Raw genomic sequence first — 18,194 nt, 5'->3', positions numbered from 1 at the left:
TGTTATCAGTTTGTTTATTTATAAATAAATTAAATTCACCTGGTAGAAGGGATGAAATGAGAAAGAAAATAAAAAAATGTATTTTAATGTAATTTAATTCCATAAATCATTATGGTAAAATTAAAACCTCTCCAAAAAGCACTTCTCAAATGTATGTTAGCAAATGTATGACCAATACCACCATAATCAATGTCTGCCTCGGCACCGTTATTAAGATTATCTATTACACTAATAGCTGTTATTAAATAATCTTTTTCTTCGTAATATTTCGGGAAAGCCACATCACTAGTTCTAATAAAAGAAGGTTGTTTCTCGTGCACACTTTTGTGAATTAGGTCGTCATTTTTGGATCTCAAGCCTTCAAACACACTTTCGGTTTTTATTTGTTTTACTGCCAAAAAACAAATGAGAAATAATATTCTGCCGGTAAACATTTTTCCTGCTGATCACTGTTCTTGTTTATTTTAATTTATGTCAACGTTTACAAAGACCACATATCCAATAGTCACCAACAAATAATTCTATCTGAATATTGTCACGCATTGAGGTTATCAAAATAAAATAAATGTATAAGTGGCTGAATAGTTTTGATGTCATTGATAAGGATCATTTTTATCTTAGTCACGTTTCGTCGCCGCAGAAAATATAACATGAAGTTTTTAAATTTTTTAGAACTTTTGTTATGGAAATTCATGTAAAAAAAATTGTACTTCACTATGAACCGATGAAATATCGTAACGAAGATTGCTTGGAAAGACGTAGTTTTATATAAATGGTTAGCCTTAACGTCTTGTTAATAAGTTAAGTTGGACCTATTATTACCATAATTTCTGATATTTTTATTTATTTATTGAGCATTGGCTATAGATCCATCAGCTTAAAAACGATACTTAAGAAACTCAAAACTATTTAAAATAAAAATTATTTCGAGTAAAAACTGTAACAACGAACGACTGCCATTGTTATGCTATCCTAATTCTTTCTGCTAACAACCACAGGAGTTTCAAAATGGCCACCGTAAGGACTTAATGACGTCCCGCAGAAAATTAAGTTATTGAATAGTTATTTTTGATACAAATGCAGAAAGTTAGTCATCATTCACGAGTCTCGAGGCTTCAAGACACGAGACAAGTGGAAATGACAAATCCATACGTGTATCAAACGACGTTTTTTAATACATTTGCGAAAAAACTACATTGAAAGTAAAATAAAACAGTATATTTTAGTGGCGCAACGCGCAGCGGTCTCGCGTAATACTCACCTCCGGTCATTGTTAATACTCAATCAGCCATCTTTATGGAAAATATTTTGGTATTTTTAAATGTAACCCGTTATTTTATAAAACACCTATGCAATTTAAACAAATAACACGTTTGTAAATAAATATAAGTTTTAATGACGAATGACTTACGTCACAAAGTACATAAATATTAAAAAAATATACAACCTCTTTAGTTCTATGTTTAAGACTTGAAACAACAGTCAAAAAATGGAAAAGTAAAAGGCACTAGTGCGAAAAATCCAACTTTCGGCACGATTTGTAGTACGAAAAATACCACGTTTTGAGCAACTGTATTAAAAAAAATAGTATGAGGGCTAATAAGATGCCTGTCCCCTGTTCCGAAGGACGAAACGCTTTGCTATCAATAACAACGACAGACGAGACACTAGGACCATTGTTTCATGGTCAAAATTTAACTTTTCAGTCTTTCGCTACACGTTAAATTCTAAATTTAATTTCGATTTTCCTCATAGGAGATAACTTTGTGACTACAATAAATAACACATCACGACATACATGACAGCATCTTTGACTCATTGGTTATTTACTTTGTAATTGGTAAGCAGTACGCAGAATGTTAACATTACAAATAATTAATTATTTCCCTGATAAGACATACGACTTGGTGTATAGTTATAAGTTTTGAATTTTTTTAGTGGTAGCACACGGAACCAAACACTCTTGTAACTTAAAAATGGTAGGATTGAGATGACACGATTTGTAATTTCAATTACTGAGTTGAATTTATGTTCTCATTTATAAGTGGATAACTAATTATGACGTATAAAAAAAAATTACCCATTACTAGCGATAAGATTCATGCTGTATTTTGTTTTTAATTTTCAAATCGTGTTTTCTCATTTCCATCTATTTTGAGAGCGACATTGTTTAGGTTTATGTGCGTAGTGTTGTGTGCGTTACAATCTCAGCAATGCACTATAGTTAAATACAAAATTATCACTTATAAATGCCGATACGTGTATATTTAGTGCAAATGAAAACCTTATTTAAAAGGCAAAAGGTATCATTTTTAAATGGAAAATTGTATAAACCCGACCTGCGGTACATTTACTTTAACACAAGCCCATTAAACAAAATTAATTTGCTTTTAATGTAGTTTTGATGCAGTAAAGTTAGATAGAGAAACACAAAGTTTTTATTGCAGACTATTTAGTTTATTTTTAAACAATAAGTCGTATTGCGTTCTAAGCTATTTGGCATTAGTTGAGTATTTCTAGAATAATAACACACTTTCTTGAAGATATTATAAAATAGACTGATGCTAGAAGAGATAAAAGAGGTATGCTGGGGTCATCGGCCATCGTAACAATTCGAATTTTGTAGGCTCTGTCTTATCTTTCTAGAAGACGTGACTTTACGTATCTTGACATGATAAAATATCACGCATAAATTTCAATCAAAAAATTGTATCCGGAACTTCTCTCACTCTTCAATTTGATATTCACGAAGTTGAGCCCCAATCCTCCACGATTGATCGAAGCTTCTGCATTGGAATTGTCCAGATCTTTTATGGCTATTCCTTTGATCTTCTGATCTCCCAGTGGATACTCGAAGAATACTTCCTCTTCGCGCTTGAAAAGTGGTATAGAAGATGCCTCCACCCTCTTTTCATATACCTTCCTAACTATACCATTATGGTCGTATGTTTGACCAACAATAACACTCTTGCAATGTACAAAAGTCGTCACAGCACATAGAATGAGAATTACTTTGAACATTTTTTAAATTTTGTGGCTATATACTTGTTTGTTTGAACCCAGCTTTGGCATTACTGAGGTCTTTTACGAGGAACAAGCCTTGCTTGCAGCGAAATGACAGCCGATACACAACTTTTACATCTATTATACGTTGACCCCTGACACAAATGCATATTGAGGTACACTAAAAAAATAGGCTTTACCTACGTAACTAACCGTTCCAATCTGCGTATATACTAACTGCCTCCGTGGCCGAACGGTTACCATGCCGGACTGCCATGCAGAGGTCCTGGGTTCGATTCCCAGGCCGGGAGAAATATGTGTATGGCCTACATTTATTTCTCTCGTGAGTTTGGGTGTAATTTGTGGTTGTCTATGTGTGTGTCCATGGCACCCGCGACACAGGGTTTCCCTAGTGCGGGGCTATGTTGAGTGTGTGCGTTATTATTATTATTATTATTATTATATAGTAAAAGGCGTGATAGTTCGTATGAACATTTGTCAGATGTCCACGTACAGTAGTAATTAGTGTATTAATTACCTTTAATTCCCCCCGCTTACCTCGACTATTAGGTCGCGTCTTCAACGAATGTAATCTTATTATCTCTCTCTTGCATTAAGGAATTGTAATGACTGTGAGCGAGAGAGGAAATGTCAGATAAAGAGGTGAGGGTCAGATTTACAAGTGATGTAGTTTACTGGACGTCTGCCAGGTTTACATGGCGAGAAATGCGTTTTCCGATTTGAAACAAAAAATATCGATATTGTCACGTTTTATGACATCGGTTTGTTATATTATGTATCACCTGCTGCCCTGTCTATCGCGTACTATAATTAATAAGTTAATTTGCACATGACTTCAAAAAAAGTCTCAATCAAATGAGATCAATCCTCAACATTGTGGTCGCGCGAGATATTCATTTATCTTTTCATAAAGTAGTGACCCATATCGAAATAATTAATTTTTTACTTATTAATTATGCAGTTGTATTTAGATTAAGCTAAATTTTATTTTGAATTAGTCACCGAGCTTTATATTGATATTGAACGTTGTTAATACTCTAATAAACTTCATTCAATAAAAACAAATATGAAAAATATAGAGATTTCGTCAACAATTTCTGACCTTATGAAAATCCCGCCCTGTATCGTAGCTGACTCAAAAGTGCCCATTTTAGTGGCAGTATTACACCACGTATTACAAAATCTTGCTTTTTGGTACGGGTTGGACCTTGACCTCAGCATTATGCTCAAACCTAGAGGCCTTTGAGATGTGGCTATATAGACGTATGCTTGGTATATCTTGATATAAAAGAGTCACCAATGTTAAGATTTTGCGTCGAATGGTGAAAAAGCTGGAAATAATAAAAAGGAAATTGCAGTATTTTGGCCATGTAATGAGCGACAATAGATACCGGATTCTTCAACTAATAATGCAGGAGAAAAGCCAAGGAAAACGTAGTCGTGGCAGAAGGAAAACCTCCTGGTGGTTCAACCTTAGCACACGTTTTCTTTATTATATCAAATGGTAAGCTACATTTCTGTCAATAACAGTTGCAGTGGCATTCAGATTTAAACAGCAAAATCACGTGCACTACCACTGAGCCTGTTATCCTGAGACATAAGTTGACAAGTCCCACGAGCGTGTAATTTCACCAGTACCCTTAGTCTTCAAAACCGGAACGTAGTAATGCTCACATTACTGCTTGGCGGCAGAAATAGTTCAGGTGGCAGTACTTCCCAGGACGAACTCTTTCCCAAGAAGCTCTACTAAAGTAACATTTTCTGTTTGAAAGAGATAGATACACTGAACGTAAATTAGCTTTAATTGATATGATCAACACTATTGTATCAAGTCCATGTAATATGAAATATGAATGCCCGGCATGGAAACCTTGCTTAACCACTGTTAAATCAACATATCATGTGTATCAAGGCCATCAGTCATTGCGCTCAGTAATATCGACTCTACACCCTTGTGATAAGGTTTATACATCCAGTTAAGTAATATTATGAATTGACTCTCATTTGCAGTATTAAAAGACCTTTGATCGTATTCAATATTGATATTGAACTACGTCGAAAACAATGTATTTTTTTAGGTTTGTTTTATTATTACATGCAAAACAATTTGTTACAAACGTATTTTACTGCGGACAATTCTTCAATTTCAAATAAAAATATATGTGAAATAAATACTCTACCTACATTTTAACGAAAAGTTGGAGAGAATCGAATGTAACTTTTGCATACTTACAGACTTAATACATATGAACTAAACAAACTAGCAAAGTAAATACATACATATAACTACATTTCATTTCTTACGACTCTAAATAACTTACGTCCTGAAAGTAACCGTCTAAAAAATTCTTTGCTCTAATTTTTCTTTTTTTTCAAAATTTTCCCACAATTATGCAAGACTAATCAAGACATAGAACATGAAACTTAAAATCGATCTATGAGAATAAGTTTTTTCGTCAAAATTGTAAGTTAATTGAATTAATGCTAAACGAATCGATTTTTTAAATATATTTGTTTGTTAGGAGTCAGAAATAAATACAATTCAAAATAAAGCAAACATCTTCAAATTTTAACTAAATTTTAATACAATAAGAAATACAAGGAAATATAACATAAATATATCACCTATTTATTATAAATTACATTATAATTTAACATAAAATAAATAGGTGATCCCTTAAAAGTCCTATTTACCATGATTATGATAAAAATTTCCCGTTTCAATCGCGTATACCTCCACGTAAAAGTTGTACCCTCGGAAAATGGACGGACTGTCCAATTCTATAGTGACAAATTTCTCCCCAATGCCACCACTTTTGATGTACGCCTCGCCCCACTTGTCTTGTCTCAAATCCATGATCTTTATAGCGTTAATTACTTCGTTTCTTGAACAATTGACGGTAAAAACGTCCGATCGAACCCATATTGCGGGGTTTTCTTGGTGAACTTTGCTATAAATGACCTTTGATGATAAATCTGGATATCCCAGGTACAAATCATGGGAGTAACACTCGAAAATGAAGAAAAATACTATTGCTGAGACTTTAAACATCTTTATGTCTTCACTTTATGGTGTCGAGGCGGAAAATGACGAGCATTGAGGTCGAAAACATGTGTACCGAATAATTTGCGCGTAAGCGTTAAAATTACCGGCAGTTTCAATGAATGGAAATTGTTTAGAATTTGCCAATACGGGGAAGATACGAAAATCACGTGTTGGATTAACAAATAGCAAGATAAAGACGTTTAAATTGGAGACAATTTGTTCTTTTTTAGTATTTCAAAACCAGAATTAACACAAAAATACGGAAAAATAATTAACCTAAATTTAAACGTCAACGTTTAATTTTGATCAAAACAAGAGTCTTTAATGCGATGTACTCCAACATAGTACAAGACATACCCTCGATGTTTCTGGAACAAGGAGCATTACAAGCCAGTATAATGGAACATGCAGCAATAATTTACATGTTGCCTTATTGGAAGTGTTATAAAGTTGGATTTTGAATCTTAGGTCTGAACCCAGCGTGTCTGTACGTGTGACAAATAAACCTTTACTTACTTCATTTATCAAGTTTCACAAAATCAATGACGTAATGTTGTCACAAAATTAGGCTTCTTCCGTAAATAGTATTCACTAACACGCAATATTAATAAAACTAACAGTTTACTGTTAAACTTATTACATGGAACCCATGATGTCACCTAGCTATATCAATTCCGCCTTTTATAAACTTGGAAAATCGTCAAGATTGTCATTTGTCAATCAATGTTCGAAGAAAAAACATAGAGTACCTCAAGGAACGTAACTAGTACCAGCGTTATTTAAATTTAATAGTTTTAATCCTACTACGGATAAACAGACATTCATAATGCATGAATTAGCATTGGCAATAACCTTATTATACTTGGGAGCGATTACAGCTAATGACATTCGGCTGGGTGTAACATCACCAAATTCAAGAAAGATATATAGTGAAATTAAAGAAGTAAATCCTGCGTTATGGACAAGGACTGATGATATTATCGTAAACGCAGTTGATAACGAAATTATATCAGCCATTTACGTGACAGATCTTCGTGATGACAAGTCTGGTGAAGCGTATATTGAAAGTGGTGGTGTAGGAGATAAGAGTGTTACCATTGGATTGAGAAGTCCCTCTATTTTGAGAGGTTACAAATTCGAAATTGAAGTATATGCTAGTAGTCCTTCTGGCTTGTATCAGAATCCTTATAGAGGACAGTATACTAAAGGTGGTGCTTATGGTTATGAAGGACAGTATGGTAGGAAGTTTTAATGTTTAAGTGTCATGTAAATAAATGCGTTTATATTTTGTTTTTGTTTTTTTGGTGTTTTATTCTCTTTGCACTATCTCATTAACCAAAATGATCATACCATCATGTTATGATTATCACAAGTACAGAACACGTAGACTATAAACAGGGTTACAGAAGCAAATATGCCTCTATATGTTTAACATAGGGAAATTACACTTAGTTAAAAATATACATAATTCCAATGAGAAAGAAGATATCCTTTATATTAACCTTAGAGCTAAGTCCAAACTCATGGTACCAAGATTTCGTCTAACCAAGGTAAACGCCTCTTTCATGGGGAACTGTATACGTTTTTACAATAAGATTCCGGAGCATATATTAAGATTATCATTTCAAAGAAAAGAAAAGTCAAATTACAAAATTGAAGACCACGTGTTAGATAAAGATGTAAGGAAAGACGACATGGCTTTAGATTCCACATAAATTTGTTTCGAAGTGTAGCATTTAAGTTTATTTGAAAAGTGCCATCCCTTGAGTTCCTTGCTCATTCTTCTCAGGGAAGTCAGCGTAATGACGAGCAGTAGCTTAAATGTGACGTTTTTAATTGTAAATTTATTTTACCTATTAAATAAATAATTCTTTGATTATGAATTTGTCTTTGAGTTATTGAAAGAAGTTAATAAACTATGTGATGATTCTGGACATGGATATAATATTTATATCAATTTACACTCTTCCTCAAGTAAACTTTAGAAATATCACACAATGAACAGTGGAATGAAAATAAAGACAGCTGTCTCAAAGTAATATTTTCTCACTTAAACGACGTACGTAACGAAGTCAGTGGAAATCACACAAATATAAAACTATATCTTTTGTTCCAGCAACATGGGGCTCATAGACTTCGAGAAATGGTCAAATCAGCCAGGACTATTCACCGAGAAATCCAGACTATGCGCAAAGATTCGCGGTTTGACGCCAGGTCAACGGCGCATATGTCGACGGCATAAGGACCACATGCCTGCGATAAGTGCTGGAGTGAAGGAGGGTATCAACGAATGCCAGTTCCAGTTCAAGGGAAAAAGATGGAATTGTACTACTACTGGTGACGAGACTGTGTTTGGACCTCTTACTTTGATTGGTAATTGAATTTTCTTTCTGTTCATTCATATTCTTTTGGTACTTCAAAGTAGGAAAAAATGGTTTTGTGTTTCAAATGAAAAAAAGAACCTACTAACTGCAACCGCCGTACCTTGTAATGCCACTAAAAGAAAAAGCTGTTATTGTTATTGATACAAAGATCAAACAAACAAACAAAAAAATAACCAGAAATAGAAGACGAAATGTCATTTAATTTGTTTGAAAACTATTCTGCAAATCATTGACAACTTCATTGTCAACAGTGACAACTGTGCTCCGAGTGGCCAGCCCGAATTCGGAACAATTGACGGGTGTCGTCAATTCTTTCACTTCAAATCGACCAGTTTATCTTGAGATTTGCTATAATGGACGAGAATTGAAAAATTACATATTTATTACTTAATTACCGATGAAATATGATTCCGTTTGTGTTATAATTAGATGTTTTGTTGTTTTTCTCATACCATCGAATGGAACAGCCCCCCATTGTTACAGATATTATTTTTATTATAATAAATACAGAATATTTTTGGAATATAAGGAGACATACACACAAGTCAGTTATTGGCGCTGTACTATTTTAGCTTTCTAATTTGTGATTTCAGCGCAAACGAGACTTGATATTTAAAAGTGATATAAGGCCCATTTGCCTGATGAGTTGCCAGAGATGGATAGCCTTTATTTCGTCGTCGCTACGGATCAAGCAAGCACTTCTTACGAATTGTTCTGTGTGGTTAATGCGGAGCTCTGTATTAGGTTTAAACTGTTTTTTTAGCGTAGCGCTACATGAACAAGTCTCTATATATCGTATATCTCTGTATATCGTAGCTAAGTTGGCAGAACGGTAACCACGTTTAGGCAACATTCAGATATTTTATAATTATAACTTTTTTATTTAATAAAAACCGACCTCAAAAGTTTGCTTGTCGGCTTTTTTATTGGAATTACATTTATTTGCCAAATTTCATTGTATTCGGTTAACAGAAAGTGTGCGCTCTTTCCCTCTTTCCAACAAAAAAGGATCAACACAATCGGTTCACAAACGTTGTAACATACACACACATTTTTTGAAGTTTGTTAAAAACGCTCAACGCGTGGAGAGCATACAGCGAGCGTTCACCAGACATTTGGCTTTCTGTTCCAGCGGATTCTCTCACAGGCAACCGTATGAACAGCGTTTACAAAAATTCAACATGGTAACTTTGCGTGATCGAAGGCTTTTGTTGGACTTGTGTTTCCTGCACAGGCTCATTAATGGACTGGTCCAATGTAGTGATTTACACGAATGCATTTCTCTGAGTGTCCCGTATAAATATCCTAGAAACGCAATAACAAAAATTTTCTATACCCCCCTTGTAAAACCAATCTTGGCCTTCAATCCCCTTTGACTAGGATTTTCAACGAGTACAATACGATTAACAGTAAAATCGAGGACTTAAATGTGTACCACGACAGGATAAATATTTTTGTCAATAAAATTTCAAAATTATTCAAATTTGATCAGTAGGTATCGATAACGTTAATTTAAATTAAGTTAATATAAGTTGTTTTAGTAACCCTTCTATTATAAATGCTATGTACACCGTAATTGTCATATATATCAGATGTAATTCCGTATGTTGAATGTTGAAATGTTGTAATATATATGATGTGGTAGTGCTTAATAAATAAATAAATAAAAACGGTTCTAATTTTTCAGAAAATTGTGAATAAAGATGAATAATAATTCAATGCATACGGGATAAACTTATAACCTGTCTTGTATGGTATGTTTCTACCAATGATTTCAAAGTACACAGGAATAGTGTTTATCATGCTATCTTGACGTCTACATAAATAATAATAGAAAAGGCCGTCATCGTGCACCACGTGCTAAGCTAAGAAATCAAATTAATATTGTAATTATTAGTTACCAACTACTTTATGTAACACGTATCTACCGTAAAGCTAATTTCCAACAAACCCGATAAGTTCGTAGCAAAAAAAATTGTTAAATTACTTTTTCTGATGCGGTTGGTCATGGCGACACTCTTTAAAATTAGTATTTAAAATTTTGATCCGTGTGTCCTAAGATCCAGAAGCGATTTTCTTACAATTATAATGACGAAGAAACTGAAATCTTGGCACAAAAAGACAAAATTGTGACACAATCACGATATTTTTGGAACATTTTAGGATTGTTTTTGGGACAGAGTTAGATCAGAAGTAACAAAGAAACTATATACGCAATAAAATTATATAATGCAAATATTTAAAATATAATTATTACAATTAATAAAACAAACGAAATCTAATTAGCCTCGTAATTAATTTACAAAAAATATAATTTTGAATTACAAAAAAATTTGGCACCACAGCAAAATGTACTAGGAACGAATAACCATTGGGGACTTAACCCAATACACCTGCTATAATTACAATGCCAATGCTAGATATAACGAATATTTACATATGCCTTCCATAAATGGTAACAGTGAAATTGAAGCCATTTCCTCGTTGACTCTTCAGGTTAATCTTTACAAACTTATATCCAATGCCACCCGATTCCACCGTAGCGTAGCCACCATTATCATTTTCGTAGTTGTCTATTACAAAAATAGCACTAATCACTGCGTTATTCACGTGCCCGGGTACTGGGTATTCAATGGTACTTTCTCGAACGATGAATGGGAATCCATATTTGTATTCGGTGACTGTATAAAGTATTACGTCTCCGTAAGATAGTTCGCCCAAATTCAAATTATGTTTGCCGAATGCCGTGGCAAAGACACAAAGTAAGGTAGCGATTGCAATTGCGCGCATTTTGTTGTTGTTGTTTGCTGCACACTAGCGCGTTAATTTGGTGAAATGTTTTTTATATTAAAGGAGAGGATTATGCAATATTGCTACAAGATCTTAAAACAACAGATGAAGGGATAACGGTATATCATAGTTTTCACGTTAAAAACAATATTTATAGCGTATTTATCTTATAACAAGGATTGAAAGAAAATCCCTGCTGAACACCATTTAAGAATTAGATTAGAATATCACTAACATTAAATTTTTTGTTTTATTTTCATGAAACCAAATGTCGGGACTAACAAGTCGTGCGCTTGATGGGAAGCGACACGCCCATCAGTTGCAGTGCCACTCAGAGCTTTAAAACACAAAGATCAGAGTATTGCCCAGAGAGATAGGTTGAAAAGTCTCATGTGCCTGTAATTTTACCAACATCTTCACCCTTTAAAACCGGAGCGCAGTAATGCTCACATTAATACTTGGCGGCAGAAATAGCTAAGGTACTTCACGAGGAGTTCTACTGCCACTAAATTTAAAATTATAGAAAAATATTTAGTGAGTTCTATTTACATTTTGTAACATATTACCATCTTCTTCTTTTTATCGTATCGACAGCATACGCTATAAAGATTCCTATCGAAATGGACTCACCGATTGTTGCCCAGGGTGCGCCAAATGTTACAGTTAAAGAATGGTACGTCGTGCGGGGAGGTTTTGTGCACATGTGCAGTGTACACATAATTACCATATATGTATAATGACGATTTCGTTATCGAAAGTTTCAACCAAAATTATATAAAAATAGGATCAATACTGCAAAAGTAACAGAAAAATATGATTTTTTGCCTTAAGCTGACCTGCATGAAGCTATTCTTAAGTAAATGAGCAAATAAAGTGTGACAAATGAGCCTTATAAAATGTGACACGGCTAAGAAAAGACGTGTGACGCAGTTGTTGCAATGACACCTCAGTAAACGATCTTGCACTTTCTGTTTACGGGAAATTTTCATTTTGCATTTTCCGTGATCTGCATGTGATCTTTCCTTATGTTTTGCCTTGTGAAAATATTATACATTGATTTTAAAGACAAATTTAAGTTGGACTCTCGATTTGATCACTATCTTCACCAGGATATACATATGTATTTTTGAGACTTGGCTGACAGAAGAAAAACAAAAATTGCTACTTTATAGCGGTTATAGTATTGTAGCAGGATTTTGCAGGAAAAATCAGATGGAAAGAGGTGTTTGTATACTCTTACAAGACCATATCCAATACACGGAGATATATATCTAGCATGTCACTCGAATATATATTGGTAACTGCAGTTGAACTACACAAAGAATTTAATTTTATGCAATCCTTGCATAATGCGAATTCTTAAAGGCGAGTACGCACCATGTCCTTTCTTTATATTGTGATAGTGATTACTATAATTGTAAAAAATTCTAGGATATTTCAGTTTAATATTGACAACGGAAAAAATGCTATCTTCAAATTAGCTTTTTACAAAATAAAAATGACCTCTAAGTTCGTGTTTGTTTCATTCGAATCGGTTACCGGAAAGTGCGCGAAACCGATTCATCCCCTAGTTTGCCACCTATATTTTCTTCAAATTTAATGGGACCAATAGTGTGGAGTTTTTTCGATAACAAAAATACAGTGGAAATGAGAACCACCTTTTTGAAGTCGGTTAAAAAGGCGTAAAGCAAAATAAATTTAAAAAAATAACGTGTCAATCTCAGATACAGCACAATTAGAAGCGGGTGAAAATCGATTTACGAGATTTTGTTATACAAGTATTTAGTTACAAATTAAAGTAATCAAACCCGTGGTGATTAACGTAAGCAAACTTATAAGGTTCAATTTGCATTGTTGCTGAACGGAATTGAAGCTAATTGTTACAACAAAATGTGCACAGCAAGAACTTTGTGTCAATTATGTAATAAACTAGATATGATACCCTTTTGACAAAGTGAGTTCACAATAGCTGAATTACTCAAAACGTAGTATCTCGAACAAAGAATGGAAATTCACATTTGTGCTCGATGGTATTAGGGCCGAAACAAAATTTGCGAATTGCTCCGCATCGCGCACTCCTGCGATGTTAATCTTCTTTGTGTTTTTTTCGTATACTTTCTTATCAATAACAGCGTTGTACTCTTTTTATGATCCATGTCGCTACCTAGTTTAAAAAATATGTTCAGTACGGTCGATGATCGTCAAAGGAATCGTTACCCGAACCGTGATAGTGAGATGCATTGCCGCAAGAAATCGCATCTCAGCAATTCGCGTCGCAGTTTTCAGAACTTTTGACTTATGTACTTCAGCCCAAAATTTTTTCATTATACCCAGAGACGGGACGAACAAGACGTGTGTTTGGTGGTAAGCGATATGCCTGTCCGTAATAGTTAACTCGCGGCAAGCTCGCGAACGACGTACACACTAAGATTTTTGGTAACATAACGTGCTACGGTTACGGTTATAGCTCGTCAGTGAGTACATTTAGGATTTAGGATCCTATAAAAGCACAGCGAAAAAGAGCATCTTTTATAATTATAACTTTTTTATAAAAAAGTTTGCTTATCTGTTTTCACTGTTTTATTTTCATTGAAAGTACATCTACGTGGCAAGTTTTATTTAAATCGTTAACGCAAAATGAGTGAAATATAATAGTTTCCAATAATGCCCTTAGAGGTGGAAAATTTTCTTTAAATTTGAAAGGAATTATGGTATATCCTTTCCAACAAAAAAGAATCACTGAAATCACTTCACAAATGTTGTAGTAATCGTGTAACATACACGCACAAAAAAAATACATACAAATTGAGAACCTCCTTTTTTAAGTGTGTTAATAAGAATGTTAATCTTTATACTAGTTATTAACCGACTTCAAAGGAGGAGCTTCTTAATTGGACTGTATGTTTTTTTATATATGTTTCGCGATAACTACGGCATTTCAATACCTTACTTTCTCAAACTCGTATCTTATAAAGAGTGATTATTCATGAGATGGCAAAGATTTCTATTTATTTTAAATTTCTTATCAAGGGTTATCAAGGGTAACTTGGATGCGTTACTATAAGAACTTAGGTGAAAGCCAGTCTGTAAATATGAATGAATAGTGATGTAAAACCAGCCTGCAAAATTGGTATACACTTGGTATAACTTTGTGCTTTAAGATACGAGTGTGAGAAAGTAAGGCGACGATTTGTAAACCGATTTTGATGATTCTTGTTTTGTTGGAAAGAGGGTACCTCGGTAGTGGTCCCATTTAAATGTGAAGAAAATGTTCCACCTCTAAAGGTGATGATAAACTAGGGAATGAATGAGTTTTGTGGTCGGTTTTTTAGTATTCTGTACAGGGATTATTTCATTGATTTTATCTGAAATACTTTAAATAATCGCAGTACAGAGTACTAAACAAACCTACCTCAAAAGTACTTGGAATTACATATAATTACCAAGTCTTATTGAAATCGGTTACCGGAAAGTGCGCAAACCCGAAATCATCCCCTAGTTCGCCACTATACGGAACTTGACACAGGAGATAATAAAAATCGGTTCTCACTACCCAAAGTATATTGAATTGAATAATAGAGAAAAACGCCTTGAATTAAAGAATAGCAAAATCAACTATTAAAAGAATTGCTCGTAATACTAAAATTTAGGCGCTATTTATAAAAATTAATCTTCATGCGTGAACAGCCACCCTTAGAGGTGGATGATTTTCTTCAAAATTAAATGGGACCACTATGTTAGGTACCCTCTTTCCAAGAATAATGAAAATCGGTTCACAAATACCGGAATTATCGCGTAACATACATACAAAAAAAAAGTCTAATTGAGAACCTCCTCCTTTTTTGAAGCCGGTTAATAATATCTCAGATATCTTCTCATTAACATTAACAACTATTGTAGGCTACATATGCTGCCTACTCCGACGGTAAAAATGCATTATGCGTATGTAATTAGGTACACTACACAGGACTTGTTATTTTGTACATGGCAGACCACAGACCACCTTTATTTATTTTTGTGAAAGAATAACAACTCTACAACTCAACTATGTGAACTCTTTTACATTTACGTGACCATTACATGGGTCCGGTTTTAAAGGGTAAGGGTGCTGGTGAAATTACAGGTACATGGGACTTGTTAACTTATGCCTCAGGGTGCCGGATGCGTGGAAGTGCCCGTTGCGATTTGGAGCCTATGCACATGACGTATTTTATACACGCCGATGACACACGTTTCGTAAGAGTGAGGCCAGACGAGCGTTATATTGTGCGTTGTGAGTTGCGTTTCATATAAAAGTCCTGTTTATGCTACACGACGACGCAAATAGGAGCGACCATAGCGGACAGACGCGCGTTTACGGCGCGTGTACGCACGTCATTGGCCCGTATAAAATACGCTCTGTGCATAGGCTCTTAAAGTTCTGAATTGCACTGCAACTGCAATGGACAGACATGTCCTTTACCACCAGACACACGACTTGTTTGTCCCGTCACTTGGTATAATAAAAAATAAGAAAATGGTATAAGTAGATTATTTTTTCTAACGATGTCAAAATTTAGGTCAGTTCCTCTTGAAGGCGGTTAAAAACGGTTCTAACAAATTATGAATTCAAATTATCTGAAATAAATTATTTCTATTATTATTATTAATACTTCAGATATATTTATTTATTTATTGATAGCAGTAGAGCTTCTTATGAAGAGTTCGTCCAGGGAAGTACTGCCACCGCTATTTCTGCCGCCAGCAGTATTATCAGCATTACTGTTTTGAAGGGCAAGGGCGTTGGTGAAATTACAAGCACAAGGGGCTTGTCAACTTATGTCCCAGGGTGACGGGCGCAGTGCCCCTCAGATATTCGCGATTTAAAGCTCTGAGTGGCACTGCAATTGTTATAAATAGGCGTGTAGCTTACTATCAGGCGCATGACTTGTTCGTGCCGTCACTTGATATTTAAAAAAATATTCTTGGAAAACCAATAGTTTCTTACATTTAATAAAAACAGGAAAATAAATATAAAAGACAATTACAGATTTCTACATATTGCTTCAGACAAATCATACACGAGCATGAAACAAACGAACAATAAACAGTATTTCTTAACAACATGCACTTACATAAATATAGCAACTCAATACCTACGCTAATCACAAATTATTCAATAAAATGTACTAGAAAATCCGTGAGTTTACGCTTTAGCGCATCACCTATGCAATTGAATATATCAACGGTCATGATTGCTCTACACATAGTCAAGCTCTTGCTGGCTCTGCATTGAAAACCATTTTGTCTATATTGTGATGAATAATAATGCAATGCATATGTTTCTACTAATGATTTTATTGAACGTATTTATAACAATAGTGGTTATTATGCTATCTTGACGTCAACATAAACAATAATAGAAAAGGCCGTAATCGTGCACCTCGTGCTAAGCTAAGAAATCAAATTAACGTCCATATTGTAACTGTTAGTTACCAACCACTTTACGTAAAACGTACTTACCGTAAACATAATTTCTAACAAAGATAATAGTTTAACCACCACCAAAATTTTGTTAAATGACTTTTTCTGGTTGGTTATGGCAGTACTTCTTTAAAATTCATAATCTGCTAAAATGCTGTTTTTATAAATATATTTAAAATATTCACCTGCCTGTCACAAGACTCATAAACGGTTTTCTTATCATAATAACGACGAAGAAACTGAAATCTTGACACTTAAAGATAAAAGTGTGACACTATCACGAAATTTTTGGAAAATTGTAGGATTGTTTTTGGGATAGCATTAGATCAGAAGTAGTAAAGAAACTATTTAATGCAATAAAATTATATAATGCAAATATTCAAAGTATAATTATTACAATAATTAATAAAACAAATTAAGAATGTCTAGCCTCGTAATTATATTACAAAAACATACTGTTGAATGACAAAAATCTTTGGCACCACATTAAAATGTACTAGGAACGAATAACCATTCGCGACTTAACCCAATACACCAGCTATAATTACAATGCCAATGCCAGTGACAATGAGTAAGTATTTACATGTATCTTCCGTAAACAGTAACAGTGAAATTGAAGCCGCTTCCTCGTTGACTCTTCAGCTTGAGCTTTACAAACCTTTGTCCAACGCCACCCGATTTCACCGTAGGGTAACCACCACTACCATCTTTGTTGTTGTCTTTTATAAAAATAGCTCTAATCACTGCATTATTCATTTGCCCGGGTACCGGGTATTCAATGGTACTTTCTCGAACGAAGAATGGGAATCCATATTTGTATTCGTTGACTGTATAAAGTACTACGTCCCCGTAGGTCACTTGGCCCAAGTACAAATCATGTTGGCCGAAAGCAGAGGCGAAGACACAAATTAAAGCAGCGATAGTAATTGCGCTCATTTTGTTGTTCGTTTGCTACACACTGGCGCGATAATTAGGTGAAATTGTTTTATATATTAAAAGAGAGGATTATGCAATATTGTCACAAGGTCTTAAAACGACAGATGGAGCGACAACGATATGTCATAGTGTTTACGTTAAAAACAACGACATACTTGCCTTATCTAATAACAAGGATTGTAAAATGATCCCTGCTGAAATGAATATTATTTACTAATTAGTTTAGAATATCAATAACATTAAATTTGAAATTATAGAAATATATTTAGTGAGTTTCATCATTTTGTAACATATTACCATCTATATAACGAGTCCTGATTAATACATATTAATAATAAATAAAAATGTTTATTTAGTTTAACTTAGGCGTACTTTACAATTCAGGGTTCGAAACTCTAAATATATACTTGTGCTAGGAATCCCGCTCTTCCACATTAAAAATGCAGGATTATCTAGTGCAATTGATTTTACTTGACAGTTATTTAAGATTTCTTGTTTATAGTAAATGCGTGTGTGTGTGTGTGTGTGTGTGTGTGTGTGTGTGTGTGTGT

General features: G+C 34.2%; 1 protein-coding gene across 2 annotated transcripts in view; it reads left to right on the top strand.

Moving 5' to 3' along the window:
- LOC113227320 (protein Wnt-5b-like) overlaps nt 1-18,194 on the top strand; it is an 83,037-nt gene that overhangs the window by 29,115 nt on the left and 35,728 nt on the right. For both annotated transcript variants that reach the window (XM_026460209.1, XM_026460208.1), the window contains exon 2: nt 8,187-8,443. In XM_026460209.1, coding sequence (XP_026315994.1) covers nt 8,191-8,443 — 253 coding nt within the window. In that variant the 5' untranslated portion in view covers nt 8,187-8,190. The remainder of the gene's footprint in view (nt 1-8,186; nt 8,444-18,194) is intronic.

This window comes from Hyposmocoma kahamanoa, unplaced genomic scaffold (genome assembly GCF_003589595.1).
Source record: "Hyposmocoma kahamanoa isolate Upper Pololo Valley unplaced genomic scaffold, ASM358959v1 210, whole genome shotgun sequence".
Taxonomy (NCBI): Eukaryota; Metazoa; Arthropoda; class Insecta; order Lepidoptera; family Cosmopterigidae; genus Hyposmocoma; species Hyposmocoma kahamanoa.
The sequence above is the reverse complement of the archived record's forward strand: the minus strand, read 5'-3'. Positions and strand labels throughout refer to the sequence as shown.